This window comes from Neomonachus schauinslandi, unplaced genomic scaffold, assembly GCF_002201575.2.
Source record: "Neomonachus schauinslandi unplaced genomic scaffold, ASM220157v2 HiC_scaffold_835, whole genome shotgun sequence".
NCBI lineage: Eukaryota > Metazoa > Chordata > Mammalia > Carnivora > Phocidae > Neomonachus > Neomonachus schauinslandi.
Genome location: NW_025409525.1, coordinates 602 through 13,772, shown reverse-complemented (window position 1 = coordinate 13,772; position 13,171 = coordinate 602). Strand labels below are relative to the sequence as shown.

General features: G+C 60.0%; 1 protein-coding gene across 1 annotated transcript; it reads right to left on the bottom strand.

Moving 5' to 3' along the window:
• Positions 1–881: 881 nt before the first annotated feature.
• LOC123323781 (rho guanine nucleotide exchange factor 10-like protein) lies at positions 882–12,476 on the bottom strand (the record flags this gene model as incomplete). Its single annotated transcript, XM_044912265.1, has 8 exons — positions 882–1,167; positions 1,413–1,427; positions 3,277–3,422; positions 7,516–7,689; positions 8,480–8,572; positions 9,968–10,084; positions 11,139–11,318; positions 12,249–12,476. Coding segments are annotated over 8 exons (1,239 nt in total), but the record flags the coding sequence as incomplete, so codon positions are not given.
• Positions 12,477–13,171: the final 695 nt, after the last annotated feature.

Sequence of the window (13,171 nt, the reverse complement as noted above, 5' to 3'; positions counted from 1 at the left end):
TAGAACTGGGCCTTGAGAGCCCAGGATGGGTGGGGGGGGTGGGGGGGGCCTGGCCCAGTCCAAAGGAATCAGGAAAGGCTTCTCTGCAGAAGTGTCATCTGAGCTAAGATGAGTAAGTAGGACAGCAAAAGAGTCTGCAGAAGGGTGGAGGCTGGGAGAAGGCCCTGGGGCAGGAGGGGGCTCTGCCCCTCAGGAACTGAGAGGCCGGTGTGGCCAGCCTGGGGAGGGCGGGGCGGGTGGGCGCCCCCCGCAGTGGTGCGTGGGGGCCAACGAAGACCTGGGACTTTACCCTGAGAGCAAGGAGAAGCCACGGGTGGGTTCGGGGTGGAGGGTGACACACACACAGACCTGATCTGCATTTGGATGGAGGATGGACAGGAAGGGGGCAAAGGCACAGGGAAGCCCCACAGCCAGGAAGCTCCTGCACCGGACCGGGTCTGATGGTGGCGGCCCCCGCGGAGATGGACGGAGGTACACCGCTGAGAGGCTGCCCAGCGCCACTCCCTCCGCATTCTCATTCCTCTCGTGCCCAAAAAGTCAGAGCCACACAGCCCTGAGCCTGGTCCCTGAGGTTCAAGGAGCCTACTGGAGTATCACCTGGGCCCCTCACTGCACAGAGAGGGAAACTGAAGCCCAGAGAGGAGGGCCATCCACTGAGGTCCCGTAGGAGGCAGGCGATGGTCAAGCAGGGACTGAAGTCCCGCTTTGGAACTCAAAGGCATTGTGCATGCACGCTCGTGTAGGCACACAGGTGCACAAGGGTGTAGGGGTGGGAGGGGCAGGGACAGTGTCCCGCGCAAGAGATGGAGGTGTGACTCTGGAATGTGCACGAGCAGCTGGGGGTCTGGGTGTGCGTCTGTGTGTAGTGTGGGGCTGCAAACCAGCCAGAGCCTCTTGGCCAGGTGGCCCATCGGTCTGGGGTTCCCAGACAAGGACCACAGGCCTGGGCAGGTGCCCCTCCGGCAGCAGCGGGGCGGGTACTCACTCTGGGCCTGGCCCACGGCGGAAGCCTTCTTGGCGCCAGCATGCTGGATGAGCACGTTGTCCTTGTCGTAGGAGCCGCTCTCCTGGCCCACCTCCACCACCTGCACCTGGGGCAGCGCCGTGTTCCACTTCACCACGTACTTGGGCCCGAGGGGCACCAGGCTGCTGATCTCCAGCTGGCCCCTGCCAGGACAGATAGGAGGAAGCCCTGGAGAGCCCGCAGCAGCCCAGGCACAGGGCCAGCCCAGAGCACACTCCTCAGCACACCAGCTCAGCCAGGCCCTTTGCAACACAAGCACCAGACCTCGGGCCAAAACCAAGCTAGGCAGAGCAGAGAGCCATCAATGAGGCAGAAGCCCTGGGGTGCCCAGGCCCCAGCCCAGATCCAGAATCACATGCCCCGAGGCCCCGAGCCCCCAAACCCCTACCTGTGGTTGGCAGTCCTGAGGAAAAAGACAAAAGGGAAAGGAAGGTCATTCCTGTTATTGAGTGATTTCTAGGGGGCTGAGACCAATGGGGGCCAGCCACGGGGCTGGGCCAGGTGTAGGCACCAGGGACCATAGGAGGGCCTTCTCCCCGAGCAGGCCGCTGGCCTCCAATCACCTGCGATTCCCACAGCGGCCCTGCTAGGAAGCTTGTATTACTCCAGACAAGGACACCAACAATCAGACAGGTCACATGACTTGCGCCGAATCACCTAAGCTGATCCCCCAACCCCCTCCCCCCAAAGTGGGCCACTGGCATCCCCATCACAGCTCACACCAGGCTAGGCCCTGAGCAGCAGGGGGGCAGAGCAGGTGTTCATCAGACATGGTGCCTTAAAAATCACAGGAATCAGGGAGGCAGGGAGGGAACGAGATAGCCTTAAGCACCACCACACTGATCTGGGACACAAGCTTCCTTGTCCGAGTCCCCTATCAGTGGCGGGTCTCCTCCAGACCTGTGAACTAACATAAAGTAAGGGCCCAATAAGTCTTTGATGGGTGGGTGGATGGATAGATGGATGGATGGATGGATGGGTGGGTGGATGGGTGGATGGCCCTGCATGCTCCTGTTCCAGGGTGCATGAGCCACAGCGATGGAGACTATGCCCAAATCCACTCCATGGCCGTGCCTGCACCAGCCGACTCTGGGTGCGGAGCCTACATCAGGCCCCACAGGCGTCCCCCACTGTACAGGTGCTCCAGGTGAGGGGTACAGGTGATGTCCCTTTGGATCTCAGTTATCGTCACCATATTGGTGCTTCCGCGATGATTTTTAAAGTGCTGTCAAATATTGAGAGCAGAGTCTGCTCCACTTGAGTGGCTAAGAGTCCCAGCTGGACAGGTCACAGCTGGAGTTCATCTGGGCACCATCCCTCGGCCACAGGGCCCAGCAGGGGATGCAAGTGAGCAAACGGGGCCAGGTGGGGACCATGAAGCCCAGCAGAGCACGAGCCCTAGTAAGGAGGCCATGTGACCCAGCTCCAGGCCCATATGGCCCTGGGCAATGTGGGCCCAGAATGTTGGCCCTTCAGATTTTCAAGAGAAGTCAAAAATGTCTCAATCTTGGGCGTCTTGGTGGCTCAGTTGGTTAAGCGACTGCCTTCAGCTCAGGTCATGATCCCAGGGTCCTGGGATCGAGTCCCGCATCGGGCTCCCTGCTCTGCAGGGAGCCTGCTTCTCCCTCTCCCACTCCCCCTGCTTGTGTTCCCTCTCTCGCTGTGTCTCTGTCAAATAAATAAATAAAATCTTTAAAAAAAAAAAAAAAGCTCAATCTTTGCACGAACTCCCTGTGTGAGGCAAATAAAAGATTTCTGGAGGCCTGATACAACCCATGGGGCACAATCGCCCTCACCCCATCCAAGCTCCGATTCTTTCCGGTACAACCTAGAAGCCCAGCTCCAGGCATTTCTACCACCTCAGTCTCAGAACCAGGAGACCAGGCTCTGTGGGGGAGACGGTGCTCGGGGCCAAATCTCTGGAATCTCAGAGTGGTTGAAACCCAGGAAGCTGTTCAGTTACCAACAGCAGAGTTCTAGAACAGACCACTCTGCAGGAAGGACAGCTGCTGGCCCAAAGGCCAGGGGTGGGCCTGGATGATCCTTCCAGATGCTCCCCATCTGGGGACTAGGGTACTAGGGAGAGAGCAGGCCAAGAGGGATGGGAGAGGAAGCCGGAATGTCTGAAACCCAAGCCGAGGCCACACTAGACCTCATCACGGAGAGGCCAGTCTAGAAACCTAGGCACAACAGGACGTCCTCCCCCTAGGAGGGGGCGTCCCTACAGCGGGCTACGACCCAGGCCCACTTACTTGAAATTGATGTTGGCGCAGACCAGCATGTCATTGAGCAGGAAGACCCTGCGCTCCTTGGACTTGATCAGCTGCCCGCGGTCACCGTACACGGTCTCTGTCAGTGTCTCACACAGGAGCAGCTGCCGCTGACCCGAGGTCAAGAGCTGCGAGAAGGAGACAGAGCAGAGTCCACACCAGCACACAGGCTGCCACGCGACCATCACTGCGCCCAGGAGCCAGAACCCCTCTCTGTGCGCAGCAGGGACCGGGGCTGGGAGAGGCGGAGGAGGAGGTGGGGCCAGGCCCTCCATCCCTGGCGTGGCGAGAGGCACTGGGGAGGAGGCCACAGGACGGCACACTGGGTTCTCTGCTGCCCCCCTTGTCCCGCAGCCCGCACCCCTTCTCAGGTGCGCCAGCCCCCGCGGCAGTCGCCGCCAGCGACGCAAGCTAGAGTCGTAGACGCGTGCTCCCACCCTGGCTGCCTGCTCACCAGCTAGAGAACCCTCCGGCAGGTCACTTCACCTGCCCACACCCCAACTATCAAGGGGGGCGAGGATCCACCGCTCAGATCACCATGGTAACGCGTGACCGGGTCTAGTGACATCATTTTCAGAGCCCGGTGCAAAATGAACATGCGGCCCTCGTTCAAATGGTATTAAGGATTTCAGGACAGTAACAGCAGAACAGGAACCCAAGTGCGGGGCCCTCCTGAGCACCGGCCCCGTGCGACGGCTCTGGTCACACGCCCAAGAAGCTGGCCCTGCACATGGGTACTCCCATCGACTGGGGACGCTGCTGTCCCCACGGGCCGTGCTGTCTGTGATGGTCTTCGCCATGAAGAGGTGTGGCCTCACTTGGGGAGACCTCGGGCCTCGAAGAGGCCCCAGCCCTGCACCCCGAACTGAACAGCCCCAGCCAGCCTGCCTCACGAGGGGGTTGCACGGATCTGCTGGTCAATGATGTTCAGGCCTCAGGCATCCAAGCAGGCGTTTGCCAATCTCAGGCTGGACCCTGAGAAGCCCCTGCCAGCACCAGGACCACCATCCTACTCAGGGACCTACCAGGAAAACAGCTTTTTACTGAGAGGGACTTTTTTTTTTTTTTTTTTGCAGAGGGGAGGATAATGTTCAGCAAAATTCATTCCCAAAACCCATGACTCCGATGACAAGAGTCATCCTCCCCTCCCTCCTCACCCCTGCTGGGAAAGGGCAGATCACCCCAAGCCTCCCCCCAGAGAGACGGCCCTGTCACTCTCCCTAGAACCATGTGTCCCGGATTGCCCAAAAGCCTGAAATGGTACCAATGCCCACTGCCTGCCGGGCACTGCCCTTGGCACTAAGTATCCTACTTCCCATTTAACCAGCTCTGCAGCCCGCAGCCACCCCCATTCCCAGAGGAGGAAGCCAAGATGCCAGAGGTAAAGCGGCTTGCCAAGCGGCGGCGGCGCAGGACGCGGCCAGGCGCACATGCTGTCCCCAGCACCGGGCGGCCAGCTGCGTGTGACAGGGGTCACAGAGGCCCCACTGCTCCTGACACAAAAATGACTCAGGGTCCCTGAGGGGGCCTCTCGTCACTGCTAAGGCCAGGCTCCCCTACGCCACCAGCTCCATCAACAAGCTGACGCCAGCTCATGGAAACAAGACTGGAGCCCTGAAGACAGCGGGCCCCACTAAAGACCGCCCAAGTGTGCCATGACCTAAAACTTGGAAGTCCCCTGGGCCGCTGTCAATCATGCCCCTGCCCCGTAGGCAGATAAAAGGGGAAAAAAACGGATATTGCACAAACACTCCCCTGGAGGGTCCTGAGCAGGCACATTTTGAAATAGCCGGCAGGGTTCTGTTGGCGGCACACCCAGTTTCAATTCTGCTTTTCCCTGGGTGACAGACGGCAAGAGGAAAATCACCGGACTAGTCTCAGAACTGGCCGAGATTGCCCAAGGGGGGCCCTGGCCAGCGGTAGGCACAGTGTGTGGCCATGTCGCTGCCACAACCACGTCCCACACGTCTCACAAACGCCCCCCACCTGACAGGGGGAGAAACTGAGGCTCGGAGCTTTCGGTTCCTTGCCCAACACCAAACAGGTCTTCCTGGCCTCCAGCCAGTGACCACGGCTCCTTACTGCCCGGGTCCCTGTGGGGGACGGCGCAGAAGAGAACAGTGGGTCTGCCCAGAGCAGGTGCTACGGAGGACTCCCTCCTGCCCAGCCAGCTCTTCCACCGGCACTGGCTGCGACACAGGTGTGCAGGCTGAAGCCAGAGAGACCCTGCTGGTTACAGAGAAGGGGCCAAGGGAGGGGACCGAAGAAGACACCTCCCAAGTGCACAGACCATCAGACACCAGCGCAGGTGCCAGGCTGGCCTGAAGTCTGTCTTTCTAGAGACACTCCGAAATAGAGGGCCGGCCTGGGGCTGGTTAGGGAGTCCTGCCTGGAGGCAGGGAGGGACCGGGGACTGAGGGGGCGTGGGCAGCTACTCCTCAGGTGGCCGGTGGCCTGCAGGGAGGCAGGCCAGCGTGCCAGTTCTTCCAGCCCTTCGAGAAGACCTACCAGTCTGGACTCTATGGGCAGCTTTCCATTTTTAACTGATGGCAACTGATTCCATCTTCTTAAAAATACCGTGTGGGGGGCACCCGGGTGGCTCAGTTGGTTGGGCGGCTGCTTTCAGTTCAGGTCATGATCCTGGAGTCCCGGGATCGAGCCCCGCGTCGGGCTCCCTGCTCGGCGGGGAGTCTGCTTCTCCCTCTGACCCTCCTCCCTCTCATGCTCTCTGTCTCTCATTCTCTCTCTCTCAAATAAATAAAAATCTTTAAAAAAAATAAAAATAAAAATTCTGTGTGGGCCTAAAAGCACGTGTACAGCCTGAATTTGACCTGAGGAGCGAGAGTCTTAAGATGTGGGACTCCTGGGGGCGCCTGGGTGGCTCAGTCGGTTGAGCGTCTGCCTTCGGCTCAGGTCATGACCCCGGGGGCCTGGGATCGAGTCCTGCATCTGGCTCCCTGCTCAGTGGGGAGCCTGCTTCTCCCTCTCCCTCTGCTGCTCCCCCTGCTTGTGCTCTCTCTTTCTCTCTGACAAATAAATAAATAAAATCTTAAAAAAAAAAAAAAAAAGGTGTAGGACCCCTGAAGCTTAGAACTGCACAGAACCCTGCAGGCCATCCTGTCCAGGCTTCGCAGGCCTGTGGCAAAGATCAAAGATGGTAGCGTAGATTAGTATTATATACTGTAAAGTGCAGGCCACCTGGAAAGGGCTGTTATCCTCTGGGCAAAGCTTCCTGTACTATTAGAAAGTTCTACCCCATGTGGCTAAAATCTCACTGGCCTTACTTCTGCTTTTGAAACCCACAGAGCCAGGAGGCTCCCAGTTTTTCCCTGAAAGATTTGAACACCTCCCTGTGATGACCCTACACAATGTCTCTGCCCCAAAGAACAGCTAGTGTCCCTGCCTCTGTGCCCTAAGACACGGTTGCCTCACCTGAGCCATCCCCACCACCCTCCACCCTCCTGCGGGTGAAAGCAGGGGGCGCCCAGGGTGCAGGGCGCCCAGGGTGCAGGGCCCCCCCGGGTCTGGGAGCGGCTTCCAGCACCTCATGTCATGTGCACCAACAGGTGACTCGAGGTGATGACGCTTTTGGGTACCAGCTTTGTATTTTGAAAACAAGGTTCTCTACGGACTCGTTTGAAAGTTTTCCAAGATTTTTTTTTTTACTAGAATGTTCCTGAGTTGCAACCCCAAAACATGGCATGAATTTTCTCTCTTTCTCCTTTACAAATAACACTAGTAATGATGACAACCACCTTATATTAAGGACTCCTCTGTTTGCCTAGCAGCAGCCTTGGGCTCAGGCACCGCTGAGTTCTCCGCATTTCACAGGGAGCGAGTGAGGTTTAGAGAGGATGGGTGATTCCGCTGAGGCCACACAGTGAGCACCATTGGCAAAATCTGGATTCAAACTCAGATTCTGACCCCAGAGCTTCCTTGTATAAGCATGATGCTAGACTGTCATTTCTGGTGTCTTTCCTGGCAATGACACTGATGGACAAAATCAGCTTTTATCCTAAAATAACATGGATAGTAATGAATGCGGGGGTGCAGTGTAGACTCTAATCCTCAAGGTAAGGTCTGTGTGCTCAGAATCAAGGATTCCCCTCCCTCAGAGAACACTGCCACCTAGTGGGCGGCCGAGGGGAGGCGGCAAGGCGACAGGTGTTAAAGGCCGCAGGGCAGGTAAAGGCTCGCAGGTGGGGGGTACCTGGCACTCACCTTGTTGAGGCTGCTACGGTCGCTGACGCTCTTGGTCAGCTGCTGGATCTCGGCCACCTGGTCGGCCAGCCGCTTCTGCTCATTGAGCTTCTCGGCCAGTGTCTCGAGCTCCGTGAGGGCGAGCTGCAGGGACAGCCTGTCCGGGTGGCCCCTGGGGGTGTTCTTCAGCATATCCTGCCAGGACCCCGAGAGAGCCAGGGCTGAGAACCCCACCCCAGCAGACCCTCCCTCCCCTGGCCTGGGATCAAAGCCTCACCCTCCCACCTCCTGCAGAGACAGGGGCTGAAGGTACCCCACTTTTGGCCAAGACAGATGGTACCTGACATACAACAAAGCCTCAAGAAATAGCTAATGAATGAAAATATAAAATAAATATGTGGATCAATCGCTAATTCACTGATCAGCAGTTTGCTGAGATGAAAGCCCCCTCCTGCAGCCGGCAGCTCTGAGGACAGAGAGGAAAGCGCCGTAGGGGTCCCTGGCCTGGCAGCCGCCCTCCCAAGCTCAGCGGTGGGGGGGAGCCGCGGGGCAGGGGCTTACCCTAAGGGCCCTCGGCAATCAGGGGAGGTGTCCCAAGCTCTTGGGGGGAGCCCTGTGAGGGGACGAACACTCCCTCTAGAAGCCCGAAGTGGCCAAAGTCAGCTCATTTCCTGAGCGTTGCCCCGCTGCCAGGACCCCCGAGGGCCTGGGAGTCCACACGCCCTCGTTCCCTTCCTGCAACCTGGGCTCCTGCCACCACCAGTCACCCAGCCCTCCACGCCAGGGAGGTGCACAAGAAGCTGTCCGACACGATCAGGTCCACTCCAGGAGTAGAGAAAGAGGGCACTACGGGGTCAAGGTCCTGCTCATCGTCCAAAGCAGACGGATGGGTTGTGGATGACGGACAAGAAGCCCCCACCCCAGGGGGCTCGCCAGCCCAGGCCACACCCTGCAGGTCCGCAGCCGTCAGCACCCCACATGGTACCTGAAGCAGGAGGATGAACTGTGGGAACCTCTGGATGGGCTTCACCATCAGCCCGTAGAGCGTGACGCGGTCCGGGCTGCACACCTGCCGCCGCTGTTGGAGAGCAGGTGGAATCATTCACCAAGCCCCCACCCCTCCACCCCTGTCTGCAGGGGTGCCGAGTGCCCCAGAGGGCAGACGCCACCAGTCCTGGGCTCTCCTCCCCCCACCCCCCGGCTGGGTCCCAGTACCCTGCTCAGCCTCAGGCCTGAGAGGAGAGCCCCGGATGTCTCTGGTTCCGCAGCCAGGACTCTGCTGCCACAGGGTCCCCCGCACAGCCCCCCAGCCTGGGCAGACTAGAGCAGTCGGGCTAAGGCCTCCAGACTAACAGCATAACTGGGGGACTGAGCAGTTTCCTCAGGAGACCAGAGGAGAAGCCTTGGCAACCACGCCCTCCACGTGAACTAAGGCAGCCAGGCCCGAGCCAGGCTGAGGGGCAGGCACGGAGGTCCTGCTGTCCTCTTTCATCCGTCTCCAGCGCTCCATCCACACGCCTGTCACCTTGATTCCGGCCCTCACACCCTGCCCCCCAGCCTGCTGCCTCAGCTTCCTCCCTGGCCTCCACTTCCATCTGCCCAGGCCCAAAACTCCTCAGTGGCTCCCACTGCCTGAAATATGAGGGCCCAGCCACCTGGGCCTTGAGATCCAGGACCATCCAAACTGAACTTAGCCGCCTCTGGGCCTTGTCCCCTAGAACTCCCAGATAGGCCCCCAGTGCTCCCAGGATCCAAGCAGACTTGCCCATCCCCACCCTCCTGCCTCTAACCTTTGCCCCACCACCCCTGTATCTGAACACCCTGTCCTCTGTCTCCACCTGTTACAACAGATGACACTCCACTGACAAAGCCCCCTGACCTTCTTGGAGTGGGGCAGGGGCTTCCTTGGCTGGGGCTCCGGCTCCTCCCCCACCTAGCCCACCCACACCCTCCGCTAGGCAGCACATTTCCTGAGGGCAAGGTCTGTGTCTGACTCACCTGACTGCACAGCCCAGGAACTCAGGGGAAGCTGCCCATGGCTACCTGATACCTTGGTCCTTTTACCTCTATTCTCCCACGTGGTCCCCAAGATAGCCCTCTGAGGAACTTTCCTCACCCTTTCCCAAATGAGGAAAAGGGATCAGCCCGGTGACAACCTGAGCCATACCTGAAGACCCACCCAAGCCCAGCCCGACAGAGGGACACAGTCACCCACCACAGACCCACCCATTGTCACCCCACCCGTCCAAGAGAGGTCGCCGGCCTCCCCTTCCACCTGGCCGAGCTCCAGCTTACAGACCCTCTAACTCATTATCACCCTCCTCCTGGGGGGCAAGAGGGGCCGATTTTCTTCCCATGGCACTGGCGATGTCCCAAAGGAAAGAGGGGAGGTACCCAGGCCACCCAGGTACCCCAGTGCCCTCTTCCTCCTGAGAAACCCACTGAGAGGGGCCCTGGACTCCTGCTGGCCCACCTTGAGGAACTCGAGGAAGGCGGGCTTGGTGAGACAGGCCTTCTTGATGATGGACATGGCATTGGTGAAGTTGTTCACATAGTCGCTGTACACGTCTAGCACCATGGACTTGGAGAACTGGAACGGACATGGGGGCAGGGAGGGAGGGTCACTGTGACATGGGGCGGGAGGGTGGCTAGCACCCCCACCCTCGGTACTGGCTACCCGGATGGACGGTCACAACCAGCCTTGAGGTCAGGAAACCTGTCACCCCACTGAGGGGAGGAAACCAGGCTCCGAGAGCTGGAGAGATGCCCGCGGTCCCAGGGAGGAAGAGCTGGTGCCAAGAGACCAGGGACCCTCCCGCCACCCCCAAGCTGAGCAGCCCTGGAAGGTGAAGGGAGGAGAAGGGGTGGGGGTGGGGGCAGGCCTGATGCCCCCCTCTCCGTGCCCTTCCTCACCACCCCCAGGAAATAGAATGCCCTGGCCCTCCAGCCACGAGGATGGCACTCCTCCCCCCAGGCCGTGTCCACATGGCCCAGGGCATCACATCTGTTGAGTGCTGGGATTTTCAAAACGATGTATTTTTTTTCTTTTAGGAGAACCCAATTACCTACAACAGATCAAAGTGGAGTTCCACCGACTTGACCCCCCACCCCCCCATGAATTGCTCTGGGGCTCACAGACTTCAGTTTGAAAAACCAAGAGCCCCCCTCAACTGGGGACTCGAGCCCAGAGAGAGCCCTGGAGCTGCCCGAGGTGACAAAACTGAGCTGGGACTGGCCAGGCCGCCTGGAGTGCGATCCAGTGCGCCCGCCCGATGCCCCGCGGCGTCCTCTGGGGGCCAAAGCCACAGTCTGTGCAAGCAGCGCGGACGGTGGGCACCCCAGGAGCACTCAGCAGGAAGCCACAGACCAGCCGGTGACCGCCCACGGTGTCTGGCCTCCTGAAGGTGCTGCCACCAGGTAAGGCCAAGACAGCGTGAGGGCTTCACCAGCACCACAGCCACGGACACCTCCAAGGACCTACTAGAAGGTGTCGCGCCCACCCCAGCTGGGGCCAGGCAGACCCAGGCCCTGCGCCCCCCAGACCCTGCCGGCTTGGACAGGTGACCAGGGGACGGCAGGATGCCGGCCAGGACGGCATCCAGGTGAGCGCTGCAGTTTGTACCTGAGAGTCTGGGGATACGTACCGAAGCCACGAAGAGGTCCCCGATCTTCTCGGTCGCATCCCACTCAGCCACGCGGGAGGACAGGGCTATCTGGAACATGGAGTGGCAGTGCAGGATCTCCTTCACACGGAAGAACACCGCCTGGCACTTGCGGGCGCTCAGCACCTTGGGCTCCATCTCCATCAGGGGGTTGCGGTAATCCTGCAGGGCCGGGGCGGTAAGCACCCCAAAGCCAGGCCACAGCCCCTTCCCCCACCTGCCCTTCGGGCAACATGGACAAGGCCCAGAAGAACTCAGCAGACCATGGGAAGACCTTCCCTCACTCCTCCTCCTTCTGGAAGGATCTCCATGAATGTAACACACCTGGCCCCTCTTTGCCTACCCACAACCCACCCCCTTGACTTGGGTGTGAAGCGGGGTTGGGAGGAAGACGCTCTCAAGGAGCCCGATGGAGGCAAGGCCCCGAGGCCCCGGCTGGCCCCGTCCAGCTCTGCCAATGACTGAGCCAGTCCCCTGACTGGAGAAGTGGCCTAGCTCCCTTGGCCAACCAGAACCAGAGCCACACTCCAACCCACTGATCAGGAACACAGTGATATTTCCATCTCTCCCTGCCTGACGCCTGGGCTCCCCTTCTGCGGATCCGAACTCAGGAGGGGAGGAGAAGGGTGTCACGAACACCCCACGACCCCAACAACTGCCTTCCCTGGTGGCCTCTCTCGAAGCCACAGCATCCCAGGGCATTCAGCACATCAGGAGTGCCGACTACTGACCAGGTTGACATGTTAGTTGACATGGCAACGCCTGGGCATCCTGACGGCCAGAGAGAGGGTGCATCCACTCCAGCCTCCAGGGGGCCCCAGGAGGATGGGGGACACGACCCTGCCCCAAGGCTCCCGGAGAGACGAGGAAGGCACGGTGTACGGGGTACACCTCACTTCACAAACCCTCAACTTTGCTTCCAAAATGCAGTCCCCCTGTGAACATCAAGGCGTCAGGAATTCCTGCTGCCCCCATAAAAGTGCTGGCCTGTGGCCCTTCCCCTTAAAACTGTCCCCAGCCCCCCAACACTCCTCATAAAGTGTCCCTCTGGGGTCCTCCCTGCTGTCTCCCCAGAGGCCCCTGGAGTCGCACCTGGAGTACCCGCTTCAAAGACTCCACGTAGCTGCCTTCGCTCTGCACGATGGAGCCCAGGATGTGCCTCCGGAGCACCTGCTCGGGCCAGAAAGCGCAGTCAGTGCCTGCACCTGCCGCCGCACAGGCTGAGCCCTGGGCGTGTGCAGAGTCCGGCGTGGCGGGAAGAGGAGTCTCAGCATCAGAGCCCGCCCCGGGGAGCACTGGGGTCTGCAGGCGCACACTTCCCTGCAGAGCCCAGACTGCAGATGGGGGTGTGGGTGCTGGGGCTCGAGCACCCCGCCACGCCTCTGCTCACATACATCCAGGCAAAGGGAATCACCACCTCTCCTTCACAGGGGTCAGGCAGCCCCCAATCCCTGGACAACTCAAGTAGAAAACTCTTAGATGAAACAGAGATCTCCACTCCCGCTCCTTGTAGATCCCACCCCCGGCCAATCCCTCTCCCACAGGCAGGCTGCAGGGTGCCCTCCCACCCCCCGAGGGGGCTCCACTGCAGGCCAAACATCCCGTCCCTCCCTGCCCCGTCCCACTGGCCCCTTCTCTCCTCAGCCCAAGTCCACACACCCTCAGGTGCAGCCTGACCAGCTCCAGTCCAGCAGCCCTCGCCTGGTGGGCAGCACAGAGGGGGCAGGGGCAACTCTGCTGCTCAGTGGGATCGCGTGGCATCTTTAAAACTACTGTCACCCAGCCACCACCCCACACATTCTGAGAGAGTCGGTATGGGGCACTACCTGGGTACCGGGGTTTTTAGAGCATCCCAGGTGATTCCACTGTGCCCCAAAGCCCGGAGAGAGCTCATGAAAGGTGTCATGGGAGAGGTGTCTGAGGCTGGAGCCTGTCCACCTTGGGCCGTGGCCAGGAGGGTGACCAACCCTGGCGGTGCCCGACAGTCGTCCTGAGCAGCGATCCAGGTCCCCACT